Source organism: Phoxinus phoxinus (assembly GCF_949152265.1).
Source record: "Phoxinus phoxinus genome assembly, chromosome: 3".
NCBI classification, from domain to species: domain Eukaryota; kingdom Metazoa; phylum Chordata; class Actinopteri; order Cypriniformes; family Leuciscidae; genus Phoxinus; species Phoxinus phoxinus.
The window spans coordinates 20,185,621-20,213,412 of NC_136878.1; the positions used below are offsets into that span (position 1 = coordinate 20,185,621).

Genomic DNA, 27,792 nt, shown 5'->3' on the forward strand with positions numbered 1-27,792 from the left:
CACCGCTCTACGATTTCCCCCCGTGTGATTTATGAGTGCTGTGCATTCTTCGCGAATCGTCAAATCCTGCTAACCGTCCCATGAATAACCCTGAGGTATCCTTGGTATCTGCTAGCAGTGTTTCTCACCATGTATTTCATGCCAGTATTTTGAACCTTTTCAGTTTTTTGACTCATCAAGGGGTGAAACGTCTGTTTGATTATGTTGGCCTGAAAGTGGCATATTTCAGCTGCCCTCTGAACAATATCATAAAAGAGGTGTTATTGATACAAGGCAAGTTTGTGTTGAAAAACGGATGTATAGAGGAGAAAGATACATATTTGGGGAGTTAATATTGGCATTTGTGGTTTAGCTTTTTCCATCTCGGTGTGTGCGTAATGCGTATAGGGAATTATTTCCAAGAACGTAGCTTTTAAAGACGATGCTGCATTAAACAGCAAAGCTAAACAGCATTAGGGGCACAAATACACTCCGGTTCCCAGCAGATTCTCTTTCACACACTTACCAGCTGCAACTCTTAGTCACTTACTAAATAGAAATTTCATGTTCAATCTAACAATCTCACTAGGTGTCAAGGTCACACTTTATATTTATTTAAAAGAAAAAACATATACTATTAGGACCCTTAAGATTGTTTGCATTAACATCATAATATTACCTCAGCTCATTTTACTCCCATTCTCATATGTAGCTAATGGCAATGAGTATTGTCTTGCTGTAACATCAAACATTATTGTACAGAATTAATTCATTTATTGTCATTTTTAAAACATTAAAACTATTATTTACAGTATTTTTGCAGTCACTCTTATGACTGTGTGACAAGAATGATAAATACAAATAATGAGAATTACAATGCAGATGCATAATGAGAATTGGGGAGTAAAATGTCATTTGCCAATGCCACAATGCAAAAAAGTTATCTAAGGTTCCTAAGAGAAGATTATGTTTTCTTCATGCAAATATCACTTTATGTTTTGATTTTGGGTGAAATGTGACCTGGACATTTCTTGAGACATTTCTCACTTATTTTTCCATTAAAAAAACATTTAAGATTAGTTCAGTGTTTTGGGGTGTAAAGCTTGTCTTTAGATGGGTTTTCCCGCCAATGATTTGTGATTTATACTGTTTTGAGACTGCTTTGGTTTCAGCAGATGAAGTTTCCATTGTTTTGCAGTGTGTGGCAACTCAAAGTGTTACCATGGTATTAGTTTATTAGTTAGTTCAATCTCTATTGCTTTTTACTTCTATTTTTAGGCAAGACTTTTATAATTCTGTCCCCAGGCAGACAGACAAATATATACACACTGATTTCCCACTGTGCAGTCTCTTGCTAATGTGTAGAGCTGCTGATCCTTTACTTGACTGCTTCCATGGCAAAGCAATAGGCTACAGATGTTCCAGACATTGCTTGGCAGAAGGTCAACACACAGAAATGTACAAAACATCAGAAGAAGTACGGTTTTATCTTTATTTTTCCTTTTATTCAGGATGGCCTTCTGTTTGTAGGGTGAATTAAGGTATTCTGGGATATCTTAGGCATAAACCCAATATCTGTAGACTAGTTCCCAGTTGGGTTATCATGTAGGCTAATTGAGGTTTTATTTGTTTGTCTGAATTAGGCTATTATGCTTACAATCCAGTTAAAGGTAGGGTAGGTCAGAATTGTCTAAAAAAACTTTTTTTCAAATTGGCTTAAACTGTCTTTATATACCAATACATAATTAAAATGTAAGTACTTTGAAAAAGAGAGTATAAAAATTGAGTGACTCTAGTGTATTTAATCTTCAATAAACACAGCTCATTAATTCCATTCACTCCCACCTAAAAACGGGTGCGAGACTGCGCGCACGTGGGCAGAGCGGCGGTAGTCATGGCGACGGAGAGTGACAGTCGCGCAAGCCAATCACTTGTTTCGTCCCGAATGGATTAATGAGCAGTGTTTTTTTAAGATTAAATACACTATAGTCACTCAATTTTTATACTCTCTTTTTCAAAGAACTTACATTTTCATTATGTATTGGTATATAAAGACAGTTTAAGCCAATTTGAAAAAAAGTTCTTTAGACAATTCCTATACAACCTTTACATTCAGATAGAGTTTTCTTTTTTTGTGCACCAATGCCATAAGCACCATGTTCTCCAGTCACTGTTCTCCACCGGATTGGCTCCCCAATTGTGTATTCTATGCGCAACTCAAATGCAGTGCGGCGCTGCAAAGGACGCGATAGCAACAATAGGCCTATTCGTCCAGCTAGCGCGTGTTTACATTTAAGCTTCTGTCGACCTATGAAGACTTGACGCAAGAAGTCCTCAAGATACTTTTCAGTTGCATGAACGTCGCCAACCATCTTCTGGTAAGAGAATACAGGCTTGAATCTACAGTAGGCTACGTTCGTATACAGACATCGAGACGCTACTGTGGTCAATCCCAAAAATTGACAGTGTGAATGTAGAATAAAGTGTGAATAACATTTTAATAATCTAAATAAACTTTTTCCATAAATAACCTTTTGTGCAATGGAAAGGTTCCATTGATGTGAAAGGTTCTCCATGGAACCATCGATGCCAGTAAATAGCCTATAGGCCTATTTTATTTTTAAGAGTGTGCACTCTTTGTAAATATATTTTTTTATGTTTGTATGTGAACTTACTTATTTTTACGTTATTTTGAGTAACACACTTTATTATTGACTTGCATTGGACCAGAGAAACAAGTGTTTCAACTGTCAATACAATAAAAGTAGGGTCCAAAACAACATTGGACCCCACTGACCATTAAAAAAAAGAAAAGGAAGACATATTTGAGAATATATTCTATTGTGTTTCAAAATATATGCATACAGGTGGACATAAGGGTGAGTCAATTATGACAGAATTTTTATTTTTGAGTGAACTATCCCTTTATGAGAAGAACACGTGCCATGGATTTATTAAATTTATACATGCTATCTACCACAGCACTATTATGTTATTAGCTTATCTCAAAATCCCACAAGTTGGGTGTGACCAATATTAAATCTGAACTTCCTTAAACAGTTTTCTAACCATTTGTCAACCATTTCTAACCAACTCATAATTAATAGCATATAAAGTTCGAGCATACAAATATGTCCCTACATTATGTATCCTAACTAAGATTCACCTGTTCAGTGTCTCATTTACTGAACACTTGTTTAAATTAATGTGGTTTGACTCTATTATCAGTCATTACATCCATTTGCTGCATACGCAGTGACTAATCTCCATCAGACCCAGTAGATGTCACATCAGTGCATCATCATGGGAATGTCATTCCAGCTGCTCTCTTCTGCTCAAAAGAAATGAATGAAAAGCTCCACACAGTGATATTTCCACACCGCCTACTCAGATGATTTTCCTCTCTTACTCATATTTTGTGAGTGGATGCAGTACGTCACTGAGCGGGCCGGCAGCTATGTGCCATGTGTGTGTGATGTCTCGCCGCCACTGCGGTGAGAGCGAGTGCCGTCTGACATACTGTCTCTGCTGTTTGCAGGGGAGGTGAGAGGGATTGCAGTGTGTGTGTGTGTGTGTGTGTGTGTGTGTGTGTGTGTGTGTGTGTGTGTGTGTGTGTGTGTGTGTGTGTGTGTGTGTGTGTGTGTGTCTGGACTCTCCTCTGACCAAAATGTGCTAGACTACCTTTCCTGTATTTCATAACAGCCCATTAGTTCCCTAAAATCAGACACAAACACCTTTCAATATTTTTTAGCAGTTTCTCCACCTCTACACTTTCAATGAGTTCTATATAGAATCCTAGACTAAATAATAATAAAAAACCTTTATGCCTAAAAGGTTCTATATAAGGAGATATGTCTTAAAGGAATAGTTCACTTCAAAATGAAAATTCTGTCTAACCTGAAATTGTTTTTGAAATTGAAACAATTGAAATTGTTTCAAACTTGTAAGAATGTCTTTCTTCTGCTGAACACAAAGGAAGATATTTTGAAGACTGTCGGTAACCAGACAGTAGATGTACTCCATTGACTTCCATAGAAGGAAAAAAATACTGTAGAAGTCAATGGGGCCCATCAACTGTTTGGTTACCCACATTCTTCAGCAGGAAAAAGAAATTCATACAGGTTTGAAACAACTTGAGGGTGAGTAAATGATGACAGAATTTCCATTTTAAAGTGAACTATTCCTTTAAATGATACTTTCATGTTTAAAAGGTTATTTTGTTTTCCTAGTATTTTTACAAACTGTAACTGAATTGAAAAAAAATGAATTAACTAAAACTACATTCATAAAATGATCCCATGATGGGAAATGTCCTATGTAGAAACTTTTCTAAGAGTGCAGTTTTTATTTGCTAACGTATAGAAATGGTAAAAGAAGATATAGAAGCACCTAAAGATTTAATTCTAACCATTAATTCGCAATAAAAGGGCAATATGCACAAAAACATTTTAGATGTATATCTTTTTGTGTGTATGTCTAAATTTGCCTGTGTGTGTGTGCGTGTGTGTGTGTGTGTGTGTGATGTCAGAGGGGGCTGTGCCAAGCTGTCTATAAAAGTGTCAGTCACTTAGGGAATCGAGTGGAGCAGAGCTTTACAGTTTTATTCATTTAGCAATTTTAAGGGGTGAGTGCAGATTGCCAACCAACTAAATTCTTTTTGAACTGACAGATGCTTAAGAACGCAAACATTTTGGATAAAACCATGTCAACTCTAAGGAGCATACTAAGGCAAGGACATTTTTTCACACTGGTGCTGCTGTCATGGGCTGCTGTGGAGGTGAGTTTTTGTGCTCTGTCTGATGGTTTGAACCTGATAATGTACCATTATATGCTCACTATCTACCTTTAATAATATAATTATGACTTTTACCTTTAAGAGTACATTAAAAAATAAGTGTTACTGCTTTTCCATAAAATGATTTTAGATGATAAGATAAAAAAATTAAAAAAGATATTTAATCCTTTATTAATTTGCACTATAAACGTAGCTTAATCACAATGTCAGTTTTCGGTTTCGGCGTCCTGTTTCTTAAGCATTTTAGTATAGGGAGTTACAGGGCACCGAAATACACTTTTTTTGTTGTTGCCTAATTTGTATCAGGTTTTTGCTCACAGAGCCAGTATTATTCTTTGATGTGGTCTAATATAGAGGCTGCATGAATTTGTAATGACTTTGTGGTGTAAAGAAGATACTGCGATAAATCATCTGCTTCATTGCATAACTATAGCATTCTTTCTTAAATTCTTAAGTGAAAGCAACTTATTATCTCTTGATTTATGGAATGGAAGAGGGGAAAACGTCTCATATAAGTTAGTATTCTCTAAAAATCTGTCCTTTCTCGTGTCCTTCTGTGCTTTCTCAGGTGCAGTGTGACTGTCCACTGAAATGCTCTTGTCCCTCATCGCCCCCCTCGTGTCCTGCTGGTATCAGTTCGGTTCTTGACCCATGTGGGTGCTGTCGGGTCTGTGCCAGGCAGTTTAACCAAGACTGCAGCCCTACCGAGCCCTGCGACCACATCAAAGGACTGCGCTGCCACCTAGGGGCCCAAGGAGACCCCGACAAAGGCTTGTGTAGAGGTAAGAGGAACAAGGAAATCTTAGACAGTGTTGTGATTGGTAACTATGTTTTTTAACTATTTTAAATAAAGTTAGATGAAAAAGTACACGTATATAAAAAAAACTGAATTAAATATGTTCAAGCTGATGTAGTTAAATTACTAAAACCAAAACTGAAATAAATGAAAGCTAAAAAAAAAAAAAAATACTAATACAAATATTACTATAAGATTAAAGCTAATTAATATGAGCTTTTAATAATTAATAAATACTATAATAGTATGTAAATATACTAAAATAACACTGATTTAATATTTGGATCTTATATTACAGTATAGTAATATTTAAAGTCTGCGTGAACTGGAAGTTGCAAACGACTTTTCTCAAGTGTTGTGACGCATTTCCGAGTGAAAGGGAATATTGAACATAGGGCAGGGTTTTACTTTAGCGCTCCTCCTCTCCATCTCTCGCCCATAGCAGAGTAACGGTTTGAGGGGAGTGGTTAAGCGATTAACCAACCCAAGCCTTCAAACCTACGTCATCAGAAAAAGAACCATTCCAGACCGGAAGTAACTTTTCAGACTTTGATTAAAGATAACTTCGGCAAACAATTTTTTTCCATGTATTAACTTGCACGGCTTAATTGTTCACCACAAGACTAGTAATATCCGCTAACAAAGTAAATAGGGTCAATTTTGATTTCATGCTGACTTTAAGATTTATTTTTTACATTGTACTGAAATAAAAATCTTAAAAGAGCCTAAACTGGTTTACTGGTCTTAGCTGGTTTAAACTGGTCCCCTAGCCTGGCCAAGCTGAAAATTACGAATAAACCCCTCTAAAACTAGACCAGGCTGGGAGAACCAGCATACAATTTTAGACTGGCTTTAGAGGATTTATTAATCCATTATTGTATAATAATAAACAGGAAAATGTATTAAAGAGGAATATGGCACTCGTTATGTTAATCAAGCAATATTATTGTTATTTCTGACATCTAGCTGAGGCTCAAGGTCGCCCATGTGAGCTGGATGGACGGGTCTATCAGCACGGCGAGGACTTCCAGCCAACTTGCGAGCATCAGTGCACGTGTGTTGATGGAGTAGTCGGCTGCATCCCACTGTGCCCACACCGCATTTCTCTACCCGACTGGCCCTGTTCCCGCCGCCGCCTCACCAAACTGCCTGGCCGCTGCTGCCAGGAGTGGGTGTGTGATGATGACAACCGCATTGCTGAAGTGGATCCGTTGCCTGATGCACATCCACAAAAGCACACTTACCTCACAGGCAATGAGTTACTTGTAGTAGCTCCATCTACTTCTTGGGACAGTAGTGCAGGAGCCCCTTATCAAGGTAGATGAATAACAGTTATAAACTGATAATTTTTTTTTTAAAAAAGACATAAACAACAGGGGTGAAAAATGATTCATGGTTATAAACACTGGTTATTTGTTATGGTTTTATATGTTGCTCATAGTTTAGGAATTACTATTCTTATTTTACCCTCTTTTTTTAGAGTGGATTCCATCCTCTAAGTCCCATGCCATCCTTCCATCCACCTGCTTACTGCAGGTCACTGATTGGTCCCCGTGCTCAGCCACCTGTGGAATGGGCGTGTCCAGCCGTGTAACCAATAGTAATCCTGAATGTCGGCTCGTCAGCGAAACTAGGCTCTGTCAGATACGAGAGTGTGGCATCAACCTTGCACCATCACAGAAGGTAAGTGGCGGCTGTAGTCGGATCTGCAAAATGACATAAATAATATAATATTTAAACAATTTAAAAGTATAAAAAGGATCTGGAACTACTAAGTAATACAAATATCAATTCTAAACAATATACATTTTCATATATATATATATACATCTGCTTACATGCTTATAATTTTATATTATTTTACTATACTACTACTACTACTAATTTTTATATTTTGATTTCTGGTCAATGGCTTCTGCTCTGTTATTGAAGTAGATTTACATTACAGCCATTTCTAAATGTCTTCTCTCTCTCCCTCTCTTTTCCTTTACTCAGAAAGGAAAGAAGTGTCAGAGGACCACACGACCACAGAAACCTAGGCAGATTGAATTTGCAGGATGCTTCACTGCTCGCCGTTACCGGCCACGTACATGTGGATCCTGCTCTGATGGTCGCTTCTGTGTTCCCTCTGTGACGCGTACGGTCCGTCTACGCTTTCACTGTCCTGAGCCAGAACGAGACGACTTTATCCGCAAAGTCATGTGGATACAGCGCTGCAGCTGCAGTCAAAGAGACGGCCGAGAAGGCCTGTCATCACAAGCGGAGTTCCTCAATCTGCCAAACGACATTCACACATACACACACTGACATTAACTCAAGAACATGCTCAAAAGCATTTTCTTACATTTCTTTGGAAACATTTAGCTCAGCATCCAACAATATTCTCAACATATCAATATATAAATTATACATAAGATTGCTGTTTTATTTGAAGTGATACAGGGGATATATGGTCATTATATGTAAGTAAGAGATAAATTATGACTGTAAAGCTTGTCACACACACACACACACAAATATGATTTATTAGCTGTTTTCCTCATGGGGACCAAAAAATGGCCCCACAAAGATTTCAGATATTGCTATCTTTGTGGGGACATTTTGTCCCCATAATGTAGGCTTTACCAGGATTCCCCCTCCCCACATTCAAATGATTACCATTTTCACTATAATTTAATATACATTCCCCTTTTTTTTTACTGTATATAGTGTAAATATGTTTCAGTACCACTGTACATATCTGAAATATTTGTTTTTATTTTATAATATTTAACAGACTTCAATTCTGAAGTGTCATATTCAAACTTCAATTTTTTGAGGTGAATGGCAAATAACAAATATGGAGCAAAGACATTTTATGCATATTTTAGTAGTTTCATTTTGTAAAATAAAATGTATTACAATTTACGTTTTGGCTTTGTGTATGGCAAACATTGAAAAAATAACAGTGAATTGAATAGATTAGAGCACACACTGGGAAATAATAATAATAATTATGCTGTTTTGGTGTTATTTAATAATCATAGGAAAGCTGGCCAGATCAATATTTATAAAGGACTTTTGGGTTGCCACTATTATATTTCTCTCTCTCTCTCTCTCTCTCTCTCTCTCTCTCTCTCTCTCTCTCTCTCTCTCTCTCTCAGACAGCTGAGACTTTCAGCACTGCCATGACGAGTGAACAGGAAATGTCTAAATGTGTTGAGAATGTGCAGGATGAAATATGTGATGACTGTACAATCTCACAGTACAGAACATTTGAGCCACACACTGTGAACATTTTTTTATCACTCTTTGATTAGTCAGCATATGTTTTCTCCGTGTGTTGGGTGACATCAATTTATGACAGAATCTATTACAGTTTTTCTGAATTGCTAAAACACATTTCTTGAAAGCATCACTCACTTTCTCAAAACCTGAAACACAAAACCAAATTTTCAGACAGCCAAAAAAATAACCCTGGGAGTGACTCTTCTGGCAAAATCAAACAATTGCCTCAAAACCATTTGATCTATGCTCAAAAACAAACAATGCTTTCAGATCATACACACAGCGAGTCAATTTTATAAACACTACAGATCATTTGTTAGACACTACATCAAAAAATGGAGAACACAGAAGCAAAAGCATGCCTTTACAGAAAAAAAGTATATTGTAACAAAGTAAACAAATTTAGCAATTACGTAGAAAAATATAGTAATGACAACTTACAGTATTAAGGTGAATAAATTGTATGTATGCACTGCAAGTATAGTATTGTACTGAATATTGTATAGTAGGCCTATCAAATGTCTTTATATTCAGCACTTGCATACTGTGAAAATACAAAAGCCAAAAAAGGTAACAGTAAGAAACTCTAAATGAAAAGCTTGTTACAGTAAAGTACACTCAGAAGAGTTGTTCAACTTGTCCACATCACAGACAATGTCATCTCTGCAGGCAAAGGGAAAAACCCTAAAGCCAGATCCAGCCGTGACAACATTCTTCACACCTTGCTCTTTCTCGTCCTCCTCCTCTTCCTCATTGTTCACAACCTCTTTTACACACTCTTTTTGTAACATTTTGAGTCAATTGGACTCTGAACTGACTTGTACACAGCGTGTAAACAATGACAACTGTGTTGTTGTTGTGTTTAACTTTTGCCTGCCTGTTATTAGCATTTAGAAACATAATGTTCGATATGTGTTTTAGTGAGTGAAAATGTGTTTAGAGTTTTGAAAAAAGAGTGCATTGAGATTTGCAAACAGTGTTTTACCTGAGCTTGTTTAATGTTTTATAGAAAGAGTGATTTATTCAACAAATTTGTTTAGGCTATTGAGAATTTGGTTCAGAGAATGGGGTTTAGTGTTTTATTAATTCAGAAAAACTGTAAATGTGATTGAGTACACAGTCTTCCAAAGGTATGCTTTGTGTAGTTAAATCCAGACTCAAGTGCTCTTTTTTTTCTATTTAAAAAAGTTTCTGTAAGTGATTTCTTTATTTAAATAACACACAAATAAATCAAATGGGGGGATGGATAAATACAGATGTTTCATAATTCTATATCAATTCAATAGTTCCAGGTTAAATGTGAACATTAGCGCCCTCTATTGGTTAAATGACACCTCAGAATTAGAAACAACAAAAAACTTTTTTTACAGTGGAAACTCCTATATCCTTGCATTGCATAAAACATGGCTAAAGCTCCATTTTATTGTGTGAATTAGAATCGAGTTTGAATGGTACAATATTATATTGTTGTGTATAACAAATTATTCTTCACCATTCCAGTGGAACACAAATATTTTATCCGATGGGTTACGAATGGGCAAAATTTATGGAATTTCCCCACCGAATTGATAACAATGACAGATGTAGATTATTTCCATCATATTTCTTTGATTAAATAAGAAAAATTCAAGATACTGACCATTACCTCATTTAACCTTCTAGTCTAATTTCATAATCTAACCCATTTTTTATAGCCAGCAAACCGTGTAAAAGATGCCAAAATCACCTTTTCTTATGTTGACAACACTTCTGAGCTATAATTGCAGCATTTTCATGTGAGTAGCCTATATTTAGTTTTCTTTCTTTCTTTAAAAAAATTAAATCTAGATATCCATTCAAATATATTCTTATAGACAAAAAAAATAGTATAGCATCAAAAGAATTTCCACAATGACAACTGGTGCCCCAGTGTCCTCTGATTTTCCAATTGTATTATTTTTTCTCTCTCTCGTCCTGTCATCCTCTTTATCTCTTTCCCTCCCTGGCTTAGATATTTTCTCACCCGCCGCACTGCTGTGCTCTGGCTTCTGTTGGTCTATTTCCTTTCTCTATCTCATGCAAAGTGTTGAGTTTCTATGAAACAATGGGGACACCAGGGAGATTGGTACCAGGGGGTTGGGGGGAAGGAGGGGTGGATACATTTACCTTTGTAAGAGTAGCAAGGGACTCCACAGTGTCTCATCAAAGACCAGTCTGCTCAGGTGATCCCCAAGGCAGAGTGTGTGTGTCTAAGAGCTGCTTGCTTTAAAGTCTTTGTATGCAGAGCTTGGATTTGAATAGAATCACACTACTGCTCCTTTTTTAAACAAATGACATTGCCTTACATCAGAATGGAGCCAGCAGATCCTTCTATGACCCATCTTTGACCTCTCAAATGTAATTAATTGTGTATGTGGAGAAATGCACAAGCAAATACAAAAGTATAGAGAGCTTAATTTAGTGTATTCAAACTTACTAATGTTGTTTTCTGTTCTTTTCTTTTTGCTGCTGCTTCTAGTTATAGCCTCACATGTAAACAAAATAGCCCATACAATCCTCCACTAGATGCCGCCAGACCCTTATTTCCGGAGCAGGAATAATAACACATTTGCTAACTCTTCTATTAAAGGGATAGTTCACCCAAATATATTTTTTTTTGTCATTTCTTACTCCTCACCCTCAAATTGTTCCAAACCTGTATGAGTTTCTTTTTAAGAACACAAAAGAAGATATTTTGAAGAATGTTGGTAACCAGACAGTTGACGGCACCTTATTGACTTCCATAGTAGGAAAAAATATACCATGGGTGCGGTCAAATGTCTGGTTACCAACATTCTTCAAACTATCTTCTTTTGTGTTCAACAAAATAAAGAACATAAGGGTGAGTAAATAAGAACAAAATGTACATTTTTGGGTGAACCATCACTGTAAACAGTCTACTTGGCCCCACTGCTTTGACTAGTAAGGTAGACTTGAGAATGAATGTGTACATCTCCTATGTGAATATTTTCTTAAAAAGTTATTTTGGCTCTGCTGCATTTGTGAAAATTAATGTGTTGTTTGTGAACTTTGCATTGGGCCTATTACCTATACTTATTATAACCTTATCTGTCTGAATAAATGTAGTGTATGCCTACCCTAAATTCTGATTTTGATTTATTTTAGTGTCATACGGTCAATCAATTATAGTTTGACCTCAAATAATTATGTAAAAAAATAAAGAAAAAGAAGCACAATATTAAATCCAACCAAAGCACAAGTGAAGTTAAATTTGTCTAAATGTTTCATTGTCCTTACTACATGAAAACACAGTAAATGTACTAGCAAGATTTTGTAGACTACATCAATTATTATTTAATGGTTCTGAATATAGGCCAGGTTTAAAATGCAACATTTTTATACAATATAGCAGGGCATCCTTGCTACATTTCTGTACAAGGACTGTTCTGTGCATCTCTTAAATAATGAACAGAGTAGTTGGAGAACAGAGTAGTTGGAGAACAAAGACAACAAAGTTATTTATAAGACTGTGTTAGGCTACAGTTGTCAAATTATGCATTGCCATTAACAGTTTAAAGATTGCTACTGCCTCGCGGGTGTGTTTAGTAGTTGACATCATAAGCCACAACATTTCTTAGTGTTAGCACTGCCTGTAAGAGAGAGGCCAAGGCTAGTTCATTTAAGCCTGTAATGGTAAATCAAGGTAAATTGGACAGTATTGCATTGGTTAAATAAAGATTTACGGCGCCAGAGGTAATTGGCTTTCCATCTTGGCCAGATGTTCGCAGCTTCGATCGCGCCGAGAGACGCAGCAAATATAAGGTGAGAGCACGTGGTAGTGTTCAATTTAACAGATGCCTGTTTTCCTCTCGCGTGAGCACATCTGTTATTTGGACTGTGTTTTTGCATCTATTGTCGGTTTATTTATAGATTGATGCTATGTAGACTGTCCATTTGTGTAAGGGCATATGTGAATAATGAACACAACTAATTTAAATTGCAGCAGGTTTAAATGTTGTGGATAAATACGGCGTTTAAATCCTTTCAGCATAACTCAGCCGTGGTGATTATGGGCAATTTAAATTAGTTTCAAATAATCTGAAGTTGCCCAAACAGCCATCCATCATTCTGTCAAATGCCACGCCCCCTCGTCGTTTATTGGCTGCGGGGGCAGCACCTATGGCACGTCACCAGAGGAGTGACTTTAAAATTTTCTCCCTGTTCGTTCATGAGTATTTTGCAGCGTAAACTGACGCCAGAAATAAGACTTTACATCTCACAGGAGGTTTGAGGCACTAAGAAAGCGAGTTATAATAAATACTAGTTTTAAGAAAGCGCCACGTGCAGGATCATGTGCAGTAGCTCAGCATTAACATGAATGTGACGGTTGTGGCGGAGCGCTTCTAACCTAAGGGACGATTTTGAAGTTTGTTGGAACACGCGACGCTCGGATTATCAAAAGCGCATTTTCTTCAACGATTTTTGGGTGGACGAAAGCAAAACACAAGGACAGCCACTCTCACTGCTTAATACCGCGCAATAACTTTGAGAGATATTCCACCACATTTGACTTCTTTCCAGACTACGTACAAATTACGGTGAGTAAAAATCTAGTAAACGTTTAATAATCACTTAGTTAAACAGAATGTGAACTTGTAGGGTTAGAGTTTCGTTGTCTGTCTGTTTGAACAATTTCCAGTCAGTTCTGATCACGCACATCACAACTTCTGATCCTAAGATGTCATTTTGTTGTATTGCATCACACGTTTAACGTTAGTTATGTGTAATTTAGCAGACGCCAAAACAATTTACTCTGCATTTTTATGTCAACAGCGCTGCACGTGTCATACTTTACCAGCTGAGTTATAGAGCAATTTAGAGTTATATAAGTTAGGTGTTTCTTTTTTTAATTATGCTTAAACTTTACATTGGTGCGTCTTGGCTGCTTCCCCGTGCAATAACTCTCACTCAATGGCTGTATCTCAAATCACAGTGAGCTGCTAACCTAGACATCTGGGGTGAGTTGATGTCACTGTCAAGGTAAAATGCTGTCTAGGTAGGCAGCACATTATGTTTTGAGACGCAGGCTTTATGTGTGCTGTCACTGGAGCGGAGAATTGTGCACAATGGGGAGTTGTGCGCGGAGTGTTAATTAAAAAGAGACCCGTTTTAATGAAACGGCGAAGCGTGTAGTTATATGGCCCCAGAGCGCATTATTAAAAGAGAAGGATATACTGCTAATCTGCGGTGGTGCCAACCAGGGTTTGGTCATTTGCTTACTGGACTCGCTACTATTTTTAGAGGCTGTGAAGCATGGTGTTACGCTCATTTATTTTAATTATCACCGACTCGCACTGGGTTTGTGGGCAGTTATTTGTTCTCCTAACCGACGTGTTGTGACACTAAAAATTCACATTTACAGCATAAGTGAAATTGTATTAAAACGCCGAAATTATACGGGCGTTCTCGCGTTAGTGAGTTTCTATGGAGACCGTGCGGTTAGTGTTCAACAGACGGTCAGCCAAAAAGTTGTGGCACAACCATAAAACACAATAGTGTGTTCTTAAGACTTCTACACCATTAGGCTAGTAATTGATGATATGTGATTTGTCTAATAGTGTAGACCCATCATTTGCTCCGTCAAGCCGACACCAATCCATCAGTCTGCGCTCGGACAGCGACGGTATTGTGTTTCTCTTCATTAGCTTCTGTTTTTGCCTCTTATTTCATCAATCAGCCCGTTAGTCGAGTGGAACTGAACGAGCCTCCCCCTCGCTGACCTTTCTGATGACAGCGTTTAAATAACGAGAGAGAAAGAAGAGTTTGGTCTGTTTCCAAAGTAGCGATCTCCTCACTTCCAAACCAGCAGTGACTTGGTTGAATAGTTCAGTTTAGCTATTCATGCGTTTGGGAAAACAGGATGAATTCTCGACTTGAAGAACTCGAGGTACAAGCTTTTTAATTGTATGTATGTTTTATTAATCTAATGTTGCTTCGTTAACCTTGTATAAGATATAATTTACAAAGAAGAACCTCTTAAAAAAAAAAAAAAGTTAACGTGGGTATGTAGAGCTTTTACACATTCTCCACTCGTTTATCTCATAATCTGCACATTAATCTACAACCACCATACATCACCTATACAGTAGCCTACCCAGGTTTGCCTGTTTTAAATTAGCAGCGACTTGAATTTGCACTCTAGTCTAAGCATGCCATATTTTGCCAGCCTTCGAAGTAAGTTAAGGAATTGGTCACAACACAATGCAGACTGCCAAAGATATAGGCCTATAGCGTCACGACTCCTGCTACCCTGTGATAAGACACTACATTAAGCCTCATAGCTTAAGAAAGGTTGTCGCCAAACATTTCCAGTGAAGGATTAACTTACCTAAGTTATTAGAGGGATAATGTAATTGTTCAGTATTGAAACAGCCAAGCCTCAAAGCGTGTGATATTCCCCCAGGGTCCCATTCAACAGCATTGTCTCTCAAGCTCTCAGGTCTGCAGGAAAAGGATGATTAAAAAATGGGGGATTTGCATTTTCATGAAATTAACTGTTGCAAAGTTATTTGGCAACCTACTTTGCAACGGCAGTCGGCAGTTCTGCAGGTGTGCGGGAAAGACAATGTATGGTGCTTGTTACTGGTGTCAGTTACGGAGAAAAGGTCCTGAGGCAAAATCTGTTTGTGTAGAAGCGCTGAATAAATTTACTTTTGGTTCAGGTTTATAATCTTGTACAGCTGGTCCCAATGCATTTAATAAGATATCAGGCTCATAGTTTGTGTAAGGCTTACAAATATGCCCAACTTTGACATGACAATGAAAAGATTAGAGCCAAGGGTGTCGGAAATTGGTTTAAACTGGTGCCTGGCAAATTCTCCAATGAGAATTCAGGCATGTATGTTCATGTCAGTTTCGGGATGTCTGTTTGTAGGGGAAATGCTTATGCAGCTCTCTGGGTGTTTGTGTTAGACCTGTTCGGCCAGTTTTATCAGGTAAGGTGAGGGAATGTAAACCACACGTGCACAAGATCTTGCGAGGCTATTTTTCTGCAGATTGCGAATTCTTAGCTTTAGGATTTCTCCATTTTCATGTTAAAAGATCTATTTCATGATTCCACCACTGCATAAACGGTGCAAGGTGCTTCACCAAAAACATGTTTCATTCTCTGTGTCATCCAAAGTTTAATGGGATAGTTCCCCCCCAAAATGAAATTGTGTCATGATTTACTCCCCCCTCATGTCGTTCCAAACCTGTAGGCTATGACTTAGTTTTGTGTGTCTCCCAGTCAGATGACACAAGGGTGAGTAAGTGAAGAAAATTTAAATTTTGGGGGGAACTGTCCCCTTAAGAGAGCCTATATAGTAGGCTACCTGTTGGCACTGTTCAGACTCCTGTTTGTGGGAAAGCACGTGGCGGTTGATATCTTACGTCCGGCACAAGGCTGGGAAGACGGATAGGACCTGAGGAAAGCATTCCCACTCCTTTGGAGCAAAGCACAAAGAGCCTTCCTGTTGCTTTCCTCTCCTCTTTTGACCCCTGGGCGACCCTACCAATCAACAGGGCTCAGTTGTGACCTCTAACCTGGCCTCCGTCTCCAGTCTGCTGCCGACTGACCTCTCCTTTAGAACAACAGAGGGAGGAAATAACAAGTGATATAGCCTCAGCCAGATGTCCAAAGTCTCTTCCTCACATTGCTGCAGCCTCTCCAAAAGGAGAAAACTGCACCGACTGGTCCTCACAGGATTTTGCTGAGGTTTTCCAAATGCAGCATAGAAGCTTGCTTTGTGTCTTTTCAGAAAACAATGCAGAGATACAAAGTTATTTTTAGAAATAAAATGTGCAAGCATTTCCTAATGTGTCTGAGGCTGAGCGTATGTATGGTGCCTCAAGTCTGAATGTCTTTTGCTTAGTTGGACGGTCTGACCTTCTCAAAGCACAATCTTCGTGTTTATTTTATATAATGTTAGAAAACATGTTGTAATATGTTGGCCTGTAGCTAGACATAGCCTACTAAAACTGTACTTGTGTGTGTGTGTGTGTGGTGAGGATGGTTGGTGGTTAGACTGAATTCATCCTTCTGGAACTGCATAAGGCTGTTTATCGAGAGAGGGAATAGTTTGCTTGCTCGCAGGGAAACGGCTGGTGAACAGTAACTCATCAAGGGAATACACTCGACATAAGTGAAAACATACTCAAACAAAAATCATCAGACAGGGAATGACAAATCAGCTGCAGTTTCATTAGGAAAACATCATTAACAGTGGTTGGTGTTGTGATTGAGTTCTCGTGTCGGTTGAAGGCTGTTTACCGCAAGGCATTCCGACTGCAAACTAGGACATATAAAATATCAGTCTTGGAAAAAGTTGTTGGAGTTACGCCTCTGAATTATTTTTGTTTACATGGTACTGTGAGAAATGTGAACTGTGGTAAATCAAGGTGATGTTTGTAAAGTCTCACATCTCGATAAGGATAGCTAGATTTCTAGATTAGTGCTCTTATTTGGAGATGCCATAGTGATATGACCCCTGTTCTCGGATCAACATTCACACTCTGAGATAACGTACTCTGAAAGGAAACAGACTTTACTTTTTGTCCTTATGGTTTCAGTTACTGCCATTTGAAAGCTGCACTGCCTCCAGCTGGGTTTGATCTCCACTCATAATTGCAATGAAAGTTCTGGAAATGAGCTGTAGATGTAAACTGATAATGTTAAGGCAGATATAAAAATCGGTGGACTACATCAATTGCCTGCAGCATGAGATTTATTTTAGTTCCGTGGCAATAACATTGCACTATAATTTTTTTTTTAACTAACTTTTCTTGAGGTACTTCAACATCATAATGTTTGTACAAACACATTTTGAATGCATTTAATTATAAAAACCGATATGATGTTGTTCATAATGTTAACTAACTATTGTTAATAAAATATCACATTATAATATTATGGGGCTCGGTTGTTTAGCAGTGCCTTTATGACTCTGTCCATTATGCAGTCATTTTTTAAAGCACATGGTTCTCGTGCAAGAGCAGGTTGTTTTCAAGACAGACTTGTGTATTTCTTCATTGGTGAAACTTTGCCAAGACATACATTGAAGTTTCATCCTCGGTTTCATTAACCGTTTACAGTTCTGCTAGCCAACCACATTTTTTCTCTCATTGCTCTGCATTGTGGGATAATTATATGGTGAAGTCACAGTTATGATTATTTCCTAGAAACCTTATTTACTTAGCCTAGTTCATTTGCCCTTTGCCAGTAATATAAAAATGTTACAAAATATACTAAACGCCATAACTGGCCCTTATACTGTATGTAATTGTAACTAAAAAGAAAATGGAAAATAATCTCTCAATGCTTTAAAAGATCTCTGCTGTTGAGGGCTTGCAATACTGTTGTTGTGAGCTGACTGGTTGCTACTCTGCTATCATTTTGAGTATGAATATTTTTTTTTTCACTCCGAATACAAATTAATGGTGATATAAACAACAAAGAATTTTAGATGTAATGAAACCCTGAACTTTACAAAACAAGAACCTAAAGGTGAGCACAGACACAGAAATAACATGGCATTGGCAAATAGTAAAAAAAAAAAGAAACATTAGGCTATGCAACCACATTATGTATTCAACTTGCAGTGCGTTTTAGGAAGCTATGCAGCAGCAGAGTACTGTAAACATATCCTATTACACTTAATCTGTAAATATACCAGAGGATACTGTACTGCTACATCAGTCATTTTCCTGGCCTGGTGTTCTGTTATTTTCTGTAATAAATTGTAGGAAAATACTGTAATTTTTCCTTATTTTAATACCAATTGGTTAGTCAGTTTTATGGGATGGGGATGTTGAAAATTAAATCAGCAATAAGGCAAGAAAATATATCTGTCCCATTATTCTGCTATGATGTTTTCTTGGATAAGAATGAATGTATTATGGTGATTAGTTTGAAGAGGTTTGGGGGAACATCTCTAATGGCTGATCTTCTGATAGTGGTGGAACTATCTGGCCTCTGGATAACACAGACCAGATATGCTGATTTACGAGCTTCTCCGTTTTGTCCCGCAGGCAGGCGATGGTGAACAGCCGTGTGGAATCCACCGCCGTGGCGGTAACGGGAGGTGGTGGCGGGGCAGTGCGCTCCTGTGCAGGCTGCGGAGGTCGGATCTCGGATCGCTTCCTGCTCTTCTCCATGGATCGGTACTGGCACACGCGCTGCCTTAAGTGCTCCTGCTGCCAGGCTCAACTGGGAGAGATCGGCAGCACCTGCTTCAGCAAAGGAGGAATGATCCTCTGCAGGAACGATTATATCAGGTACTGAATGAAACGGGCAGTCAGGGATTTGGTGGGACTGAGATAGAAATGTTGAATAAGACCAAATAAATGATGTTCCTCCTGGTCACGGCATCAGTCGTAATGTGTTAGACGAGGAGGACTGGAAACAAATCAATAAATGTCATTGATTTGTGAACTTGATCATTGTTTTAAACCAGTTGACATATCCATATCTCCTTTCCAGATTTCCAGTAGTGCTTCAAGGCTATGTTCACACTGTCAGTCCAAATCTGATTATTTGTGTATCCGATTGGAATCTGATCTAAAATTGACTTTCCACATTGTGTAAAGGAACTGTTCAGATCAGATTTGGGTGTCCATGCCACTCTTTCGTTTTCTCGAATATCTGCATTGGTTTCTATGGCAATGGCCTTGCGTTGCACGGTATAGACCTTATGCGCCAGAGAAACGAGAGCGCCGCCATCTTTAGAATATTGTTTTTGGACTAGCTTTTGAAGTGGATTTACTTAATGTAAAGTTAACGAAAGTTATCATGAGGATTGTAATGTTTAAAGCAGATGTCTTAACAAATGTCAGTAGACCGGGAAGATTTTAAAATGAGCCGTTCATTAAATACTGAAGAATGCTGTGAAAATACAGACCGGAAGACAGACAACGAGCGCAGCGCTGAAAAGGGGCGGGGCTACATAAGGGCTATACGCCAAAAATAACAACAACAGCAAACATAACATGGAGGGGTTTGCAATACAGATGTTGTCTTATTTACAACATGACAATGTGTAGCCGCCGCGCTGGACTACTGTGTCTTCTGAGGCAGCGGCAGAACCATAGGAGGCTAGTATGAGTGGCATTATTCCGTGCTGTCATCTCCACCGGTTTCAAAACATGTTTGTGCTCGTCCTGCACTTTAAAACAACACAACATTGTTTCTACCAGCATGTTTCCTATAACAACGTCTGACGTTTACATTTTACGTGGCGTGAGAAAGTCACATAAACCACACGAAATCCAATCAGAGCAGTCTGACAGAAATGGATTTCAAGAAATTCCATTTGAATAGGATTTCAAATCACATATGAATGTAGCTTAAACCTGATTTGTAACAATTGCATTTCACATAATTTTTTTTTGCCGTTTACGCTTGCTAAATCTGATCGGATTTCAATAGAATATACACAAAAATCGGACTTGGACTGACGGTCTGAACGTAGCCAGTTCAGGTGAATGGTCTGAAAGGCTCAGGATATTTAGACGGGCTTCCACAGACTTGTTGTAAATTTGTGCTTCATATTTAAACACAATAAAACCCTCCACACTACCATATCTTGCTACCACTTCATGCATAATCAAACAGCCATTTTTTCTGTTTATGACGTTAGTTATGTTGTGTAACTTTTGGTTGTGCAAGGTTTTTCTATTTATTGTTTAACACTTTTGTTCAAGATAAAAATGTAGCCTAAAGTTTATCTCATATTTAAATGAGTAAACCACATGTTAATTCATCCATTTGTGAAAATAATTTTCAGATTTTTAGTGCAGCGTCTTGTCATAATAATTTTAGACATCTTTTCTGTGGCAACACATTGGAATATATGTTACTGCGTGAACTGTAACAGGACAAGAAAAGTTCAGCAATTATGACAGGAAGTGTGTGGGTGCATGTAACATGGCATCTGGAGCAGCCAAGACTCCCCACATGTTTTTCATGTGCTTTAGATGCAAGCTGTATTGTTTAACCACACAGTCAGTGATCAAATTAGAACTCTACGCAGAATTGTATTTTTTTTCATAAATTGACTAGTCTGCAAACCTACCGTATCCTCGATTTGCAAACCCTAACAATTGATCGTTTATTTTTACGGCAGTTTAAGCTGAGGTCTATGATTGCATATATGCCATATGATGATTAGATTACATAACTCTTTGATTGAATTTGGCCTCTATCCCCTTGTATATTTTGAGCTGAAGGCTCCAGAGGTGAGGAGATTAGATTTGTTTATAATCGCTGAGGCTTTGAAATTGACCTCTGTGTGTTTGGATGTGTGCAGTGATGCATCGGTCCATGACGGCACGGCATTGTTGCCTGTTAGACCCACTCTGGTTTGTTTGGACCTCAACCAGGGATGTCTGACTATTTGGCATTTCCACGCAGATGTTTTTTTGTGTGCCTGTGATTGCTGTAGAAGTGCCAGAGATGCCTGCTCAAAAGTCAAACAATCTCTCTGACCCCCAAATCAAAAAGAAACCGCAGTCCTGCCATATTTGAAACAAAAATCACTGATGCAAAATATCTGTCATAGTTGATTTTTATAGCAATTGACAAAACAATATTTTTTGTTTTTAAATTATTTTGAATTGCTCCCACATTTACTATTTTTAAATGTATATTAATATAATTGATTAATATTAGCTATTATTTTATAATGTATTTATATTAATTTTATACTAATATGAAATAATGAGAAATTATTATTAATTCATATTTATTAATGTATTCATATTCATATTATTGATGCACAGTACTTTAATATACCTATATAATATTATAAATGGGTTTGAACGTGCATGGGACTAACTCAGATTAAAAATAATATAAAATCAAAATTTATATAATTACTAAATTATAATTGCATTTTAGATTCCTATCAATTATTATTATTTAATTTATAATCATTTTATGTACATTTAGATTTATTATTAGTTGTAGTATTCATATTCATATTATTATGCATTAATATAGTTTGATGTGGGACTGACTGAACTGGTGAAAAATAAATAATGAATAAAATTATTATATTAATTCAATATAGTGTATGTCTATTTTATATAATTTTTCACCAGTTCAGGTCTCCTTAATAGAGTAACTGCACAATGACTTACAACTATCAGTACTTGTTTCATGACAAGTTTGGCTTAACAACTTGAAAAAATACTTTTTTTCTCTCTCTCTCTCTTACAGCACTATAATTCAGCAAGCATGTTATAAGTGTCAAGAGTGGTCTTGTGGATATTCCCTTTAATAGTGCATGTAAGGTGTACTCAATCTGCAGTGTATTAAATATGTATAATACAGCTAATCAAAAGGGCAGAGCTTCATTACCAAATGACACCGCGTGGAGCCTGAGGTCTGATAAAAGTAGGGTGCATTAATTAGGGAGAACAGAGCTCCTTTCTGCTGTCTCTTATTAAATTACTGTTTGGATTAAGATCAAAAATTCATTACTGCGAGCAGTCAGAGCTGGGACAGTGATAGCGGAGGAGGGGTTGAGAGAGAGAGGGTAGGGGGAAGAGGAGAAAGTGAGGTGGTGAGAACAAGCTGCCAAACTGGTCTGGTTACCGTCACAATAAAGACCCCTGAGAGGGAGCGGAAGAAATGTTTCCTACTGAAACATGACTGTGACATGGTGGCTCCAGGTGTTCTGAATGAAAACAAGTTGTTTGTGTGCGAGTGGAATGCGTGTATGTTGCGTGTTTGTGTGCATCTGGGTTTTATCTCTACGTGTGTGTGTGTGTGTAATGCCTTTTTTTTCTTTTAGCTCATCAAGAGCACGACTTGAACTCATTTGAGTGTTCTCCTAAAATTGCCCATAACAACCTCAAGCACAGGCAGCAGAGTAATCAAGTGCACCCTAATTAGGAGCCAAGGGTGGATCAGAGGCTCCTATAGCCACCCCCCACCCATTGCCACCAATTACACTGCCTCTACAGATTAGCTGATAGGCTGCAGGCTAAGGACTATAGGGGCTTTGGTGCCCTGCCATCCAAGCCACGCACGCACAAACACACACATTGCAAAGCACTCAAACTTCAAGCTATGGGCGTAAAAGTGAATTTCCCCTTGTGTGGAATGAAAAGAAGTGAATTAAGAACTTATAGAAGTTTTATTTTCAGGGTGGTTTGTGTGTCATTTTGCAATATGGTAAACAGTTTTTATCTCTCAAGTGAGAATGTCAATTAAAGAAACGTGTACTTTGGATGTTAAAATGCATCAATGTTGACTTGGTTTCAGCTGATCTCTTTGTCATTCTTTTAAAATATTCTTGTTAGTATTAATTGCTGTTTTCCCCCCACTGTGCAGGTTGTTTGGTCACAGTGGAGCCTGCAGTGCATGTGGACAGTCTATCCCTGCCAGTGAGATGGTGATGAGGGCCCAGGGTAACGTCTACCATCTAAAGGTGAGCCATAGTCTGTTGTCAGCAAATGCTCATCTTTATCTGATTCATCTGTGCAGGTTTTTATTCTTTATTTTTATGAGCTCCTCATTTTTAAACAAAATATAACACGATCTTTTGGTGACATGCCAAACTTTACCAATCATTTTGTCAGCTTAAACTCCGCCCCTTTCTTACAATCACTGCAAGCAAGTTCACATTTAGATCTTTCATTATATATATATATATATATATATATATATATATATATGCATGGTAAGGGTGCTCTGATCAGGATTTTTGGGTCCGATCACAGGAAGTAGTATAAGCCTTATTTTTATTATGTAGCATTATTACTAAATTTAGTTTTGGAAAATGGAATGTATTCCCCACTTAATTTAGCAAAAAAAGGTTAATTCTCAATAAGTGTTTCACGCAATGCATTTTCGTTTTTTTACAATGGGACTATTTTGTTGGACAATATCTTACACACAGCACAAGCCTGATTTTAAACTGGATTGAATAATAAAAAAAAAAAGACAAGTAAACAGTCAATAATAAAATAAGAACCATTAAACAAATTACATAGAGTAGGCTAGCACAAATAAATGCAATGATAATGATACAAAATAAATAAACAGTGCTTTAAGATTTAGACTATTAAGAAATAGTAAAGAAATTGAATAGAGAATCAAATGTAACATAACAATGGAAAGTCTTGAGTAAATTAAATACAGATGAATCATTATATTTAAAGTTACAAAAGATATAGTAAAGAGCAGTGAGGGATTTCTTTTCTTTTCTTTTCTTTTGTCTTTTGTTTGATTAACACTAATGGCACAAATGGCAACCGGAATATTAGGCTGCTGTCACTTTAAGACCTCATGCACGGATCCATAGTGAACTGCTGATAGTGCGGACGCGATGTGGAGATGTGAAGGTATTTGCACATTTTAAGAGAAAAAGTGCGTGCTAATTCACTCATGCCGTTTCTGAAGTCACTTCTCACAGAAAGCTTTCAAAAGGGGTGGTTGATTATGATTTCACTTTTCTAACTTACAGTAAGTTAGTGTGTAATGTTGCTGTGTGAGCATAAACAACATCTGCAAAGTTACGAAGCTCAAAGTTCAAAGCAAAGGGAGAAATTTTCTTTTAAAGAAATAGCTTTTTAAGGACTACAACAAACGGCTGGTAGGGACTACACGACATTCCTCCAGGGTTAGTGACATCCCCAACCCCAATATTTACATAAACCCCGCCCCCAGAACACGATTTATAGATTAAGACAGAATATGCTGATCAATGACTAGAAGATAACTTCACATAAACTACATAAATTCATCAACTAACCATTCAGGAATGTTGTCTACATGTTGTCACTTCTTCTTGAGTCTCTCCATCTTTCTGACTCCGGTTTGAACATAAAAGGCTAAAAGTTGTTGAAATTTTCAGTGCATGTCTGTGTGAGGTAATCGAAGCTGCTAAGGACAAGAGTTCTAGTAGCTCCGCCCCCTGTGCTGGGAGCAGCAGCTCATTTGCATTTAAAGGGACAGACACAAAACGAGACGTTTTTGCTTACCCTCAAAAAGTGACAACTTTAACATGCTATATAAAACTATCTGTGGGGTATTTTTGAGCTAAAACTTCACATACACATTCTGGGGACATCAGAGATTTATTTTACATCTTGTGAAAAGGGCATTATACCACCCCTTTAAATAGATGTATGACCTATACCTTACCTTTAGCATTATATATATTTTTTACCCGCACTGGACAGAGATTGAGACTGTGCCGCTGCAAGTCATGCCGTACTTCTCACGGTAGGCGCGTATCTTTTTGCGTTGTCAGCATGAGATCGGTTTCTGAGACTGGCAAATTGAGAGATTGCTGATCGAGTCTTAGTGATTATCAATCAGAGCACCCCAATGTATGGATGGGTAGTAATTTGTCATACTCTAATTTAAATTATTTACAATAGTAATCAGACTTAACTCTTTTTACACACTTGTGAAATATATGACTAAACCTGCTCATTTGTGACTAAACCTGCTCATTTGTGATCAGACTAGCTGATGCCTAGACACCTTCCAGTATGGGGAAGAAAAAAAAATCACCATTTGCAGAATTACTTCTGCAACATCCTTGTACACTTGTGGTTACAATTTCCAAACCAGTCCCAAACATAAGGGCATTTGTTTTGTACATTGCAATTACCTAATTCCCTTTGACATTAGCATGTAAGCCAGCAGGAATTGCTCAACATAAGCTTGAGACAATGTTTAATAGTTAGATTTATGAAATGTTATTTCTTTTCGAGTATTGTATTGCTACTCCCTCAAGACTGGAGGTTGAAAGACTGAAATGCACAATTCTTGCAAAACAATGGCTTGGACCCACACATCCATATCTCTAGAGTGACAATTAGAGGCATTATTGTATTAACGTATGTGTTTATGCTTCTCATTATTTGGCTGGAATGGAAACATCTGTAAAGACCTAAAGCAGTTTATTTTTTGGGAAATAAGTTTCTCTTTGAATTGTCAGCTGAAGTCTCGCTTTTACTGAACACGGATAGCAGGATAGTCTCAAGAGACGCCTGCCGAAACTCATCATCTAACCATTTTCCCAACTGTGCCACACATTCCTCCTTAATTATAGTGGTGTAGGTGTCAACCTGTCTTAATAATATTTGATTGGAAAAGGAAACCATTCCCTGATTAAGCTGAGTGGTTCGGTTTGGTTTCCCAGTGGTCCTTGTTTGCATAAGTTTTCAAAATTGGGTAACTACATCCTGACAATTTCTAATTTGTGAGTGTCTGAAGAAATGTGAGCTTGGAGTGTAATAGATTTTTTTCAAACAATGCAAATGTACCATATGTGTGTAGGTACTCTGGTCTCGCACATTTCCCCTTTTTCTATCAGTAGTGAAAACTACTGTTTATTTATAGGACTTCCCCCCCCTCATATTGGTGGTTAAATTTAGTCTATTTAAAGTGAAAATTAAATATAATGAAAATTCAGTCGCTGTGTCAAAATAGGCCTACTTCCATGCTATACAGTTGGACGAAAAACAGTATATGAGCCGAGTAGTATGTCCGAATTCATAAAACCGTAGGCGAAAAGTACCTGGATGACCTATTAAAGATTTTGAATTGCGCATTCGATGGACACTTAACTATCCCATGAGACCACAGGAGAGGATTTGTGAATGGAGGTGAAGCAACGCAACTGACGCTGTAGGTCACATGACAATGACAACATGGCGGATGTAGTACGTCCGAATTTCAAGTTTCAAACCAAATATAGAACCTACTCTATACAGTATGTAATTTCGAATGCAGCACCCATCTATTTTGCAAATGTCTCTAATTGATCTTGTAAACTATTAATGCCTTTTTTTTTTTTACCTTGTAATTTATCAAAATGTAAATCAAAACTCGATCTTTCGCTTAAACATCCCCTTTCTGACAGTCGCCTGTAAGCTCGCATTCAGAAGATTTGCCTCTATCCAATCAACAATTGATTGATTCAATAAAGTTTCTACACTTTTTTTTCTTTTTTTTCTATTTCACTCAGATGTATGTCACATTATGGAACTTCCATTTCACTCGACTTTAATCTTTTTTTTTTTTGTGGTAAAATTTACTTGTTTTATTAAATGAGATCTCAGAGTGCCAGTGAAATAAAAAAAATGTTGCTTGTTTTTTTTGTCTTCCACAGTGTTTCACTTGTGCCACATGTCGAAATCGCTTGGTGCCTGGTGACCGATTTCACTATGTCAACGGCACCATCTTTTGTGAGCATGACCGGCCAGGTGGAGCTTTGCTCAGTAGTCACCTGACACCCCTGCAGAGCAACACCCTCCTACCCGACCAAAAGGTATGATGAAAACACATTTTGTAAATGTACATTTATGGTACCAGATGATAGAAAAACATGTTAAAAATGTTGAGAGTTGACTATATTGCATTATTCTTCCTAGTTGGAAAACAAACTGATTGGCTACTTGGTTCTTTTTACACAGGTTTGCTGAGGAAACATGGATGTATAATTTGCGGTGTGCCTTTTCTTCATATTTTTCCTCGCCTCTTCCCTCCAATCTATCATTGTGAATGTCCACGCCACTTTTGTGCATTCAGCCACCTTAGAAGAATTCAGAACCACGCAAGTACTGTGAGTCACTTGCGAGACAATCACCCCATTGAGGGAAACGTAATCAAGACACAGAAGCTAAAAATGATCATGTGCACTCATATGTGGTCTGTCTGGTTATGGCTGGGATAGCCTGACCCTGAAAGCCTTAGACTCCATAAAAGAGCAGCTCTATAATGCTGGGGTGATGCTCAACATGATTTTGTTCCCCTTTGAGAAGTTTCTCAAGAAATGTTGGGGACGTTACCTGGCATTTTGGACTGGGGTTCTATGGATGATGATTGATATCCCTTCTTGTCCATAAAACGACATCCATAAATGAAAAGACTGTTAAAAATGACCATTTTGTTGCAGTGGTGGTTGCCTTTTGTTTA

At 37.7% G+C, this 27,792-nt stretch overlaps 2 protein-coding genes and 1 long non-coding RNA gene across 5 annotated transcripts; 2 read left to right on the forward strand and 1 right to left on the reverse strand.

Annotated features, from left to right (window-relative positions):
* Window positions 1-2,150: 2,150 nt before the first annotated feature.
* On the forward strand, window positions 2,151-9,993 carry ccn1l1 (cellular communication network factor 1, like 1). Of its 2 annotated transcripts, none has more exons than XM_079608341.1 (6): window positions 2,151-2,357; window positions 4,649-4,756; window positions 5,343-5,556; window positions 6,537-6,887; window positions 7,051-7,253; window positions 7,566-9,993. In XM_079608341.1, the coding sequence occupies exons 1-6, from the start codon at window positions 2,334-2,336 to the stop codon at window positions 7,875-7,877; spliced, it is 1,212 nt and encodes a 403-aa protein (XP_079464467.1). In that variant the 5' UTR covers window positions 2,151-2,333; the 3' UTR covers window positions 7,878-9,993. The 2 variants fall into 2 exon arrangements, with proteins under 2 accessions (XP_079464467.1, XP_079464468.1); XM_079608342.1 differs by having other exon boundaries at window positions 2,152-2,397.
* LOC306996151 lies at window positions 6,753-16,405 on the reverse strand. Its single transcript, XR_013797021.1, has 5 exons — window positions 16,190-16,405; window positions 15,205-15,317; window positions 7,661-7,844; window positions 7,038-7,276; window positions 6,753-6,878 (listed from the first exon to the last, which is right to left on the reverse strand). It is a non-coding gene; the product is annotated as an uncharacterized lncRNA (long non-coding RNA).
* Window positions 12,866-27,430, forward strand: lmo4a (LIM domain only 4a; the record flags this gene model as incomplete). 2 transcript variants are annotated; one of them, XM_079608343.1, is made up of 5 exons in its annotated part: window positions 12,866-13,414; window positions 18,885-19,130; window positions 23,191-23,287; window positions 26,987-27,145; window positions 27,291-27,430. In XM_079608343.1, exons 2-5 carry the CDS (start codon window positions 18,892-18,894, stop codon window positions 27,297-27,299), a joined length of 504 nt encoding a protein of 167 aa, XP_079464469.1. In that variant the 5' UTR covers window positions 12,866-13,414; window positions 18,885-18,891. The 2 variants fall into 2 exon arrangements, with proteins under 2 accessions (XP_079464469.1, XP_079464470.1); XM_079608344.1 differs by lacking the exon at window positions 27,291-27,430 and having other exon boundaries at window positions 13,001-13,414; window positions 26,987-27,151.
* Window positions 27,431-27,792: the final 362 nt, after the last annotated feature.

What these genes read in the sequence shown, in the direction of transcription:
- ccn1l1 (XM_079608341.1), top strand. Translation starts at nt 2,334, where the DNA reads ATGAACGTCGCCAACCATCTTCTG. An exon ending in TGTCATGGGCTGCTGTGGAG is followed by an intron (nt 4,757 to 5,342) that starts GTGAGTTTTTGT and finishes GTGCTTTCTCAG; the next exon opens with GTGCAGTGTGACTGTCCACT. An exon ending in ACCTTGCACCATCACAGAAG is followed by an intron (nt 7,254 to 7,565) that starts GTAAGTGGCGGC and finishes TCCTTTACTCAG; the next exon opens with AAAGGAAAGAAGTGTCAGAG.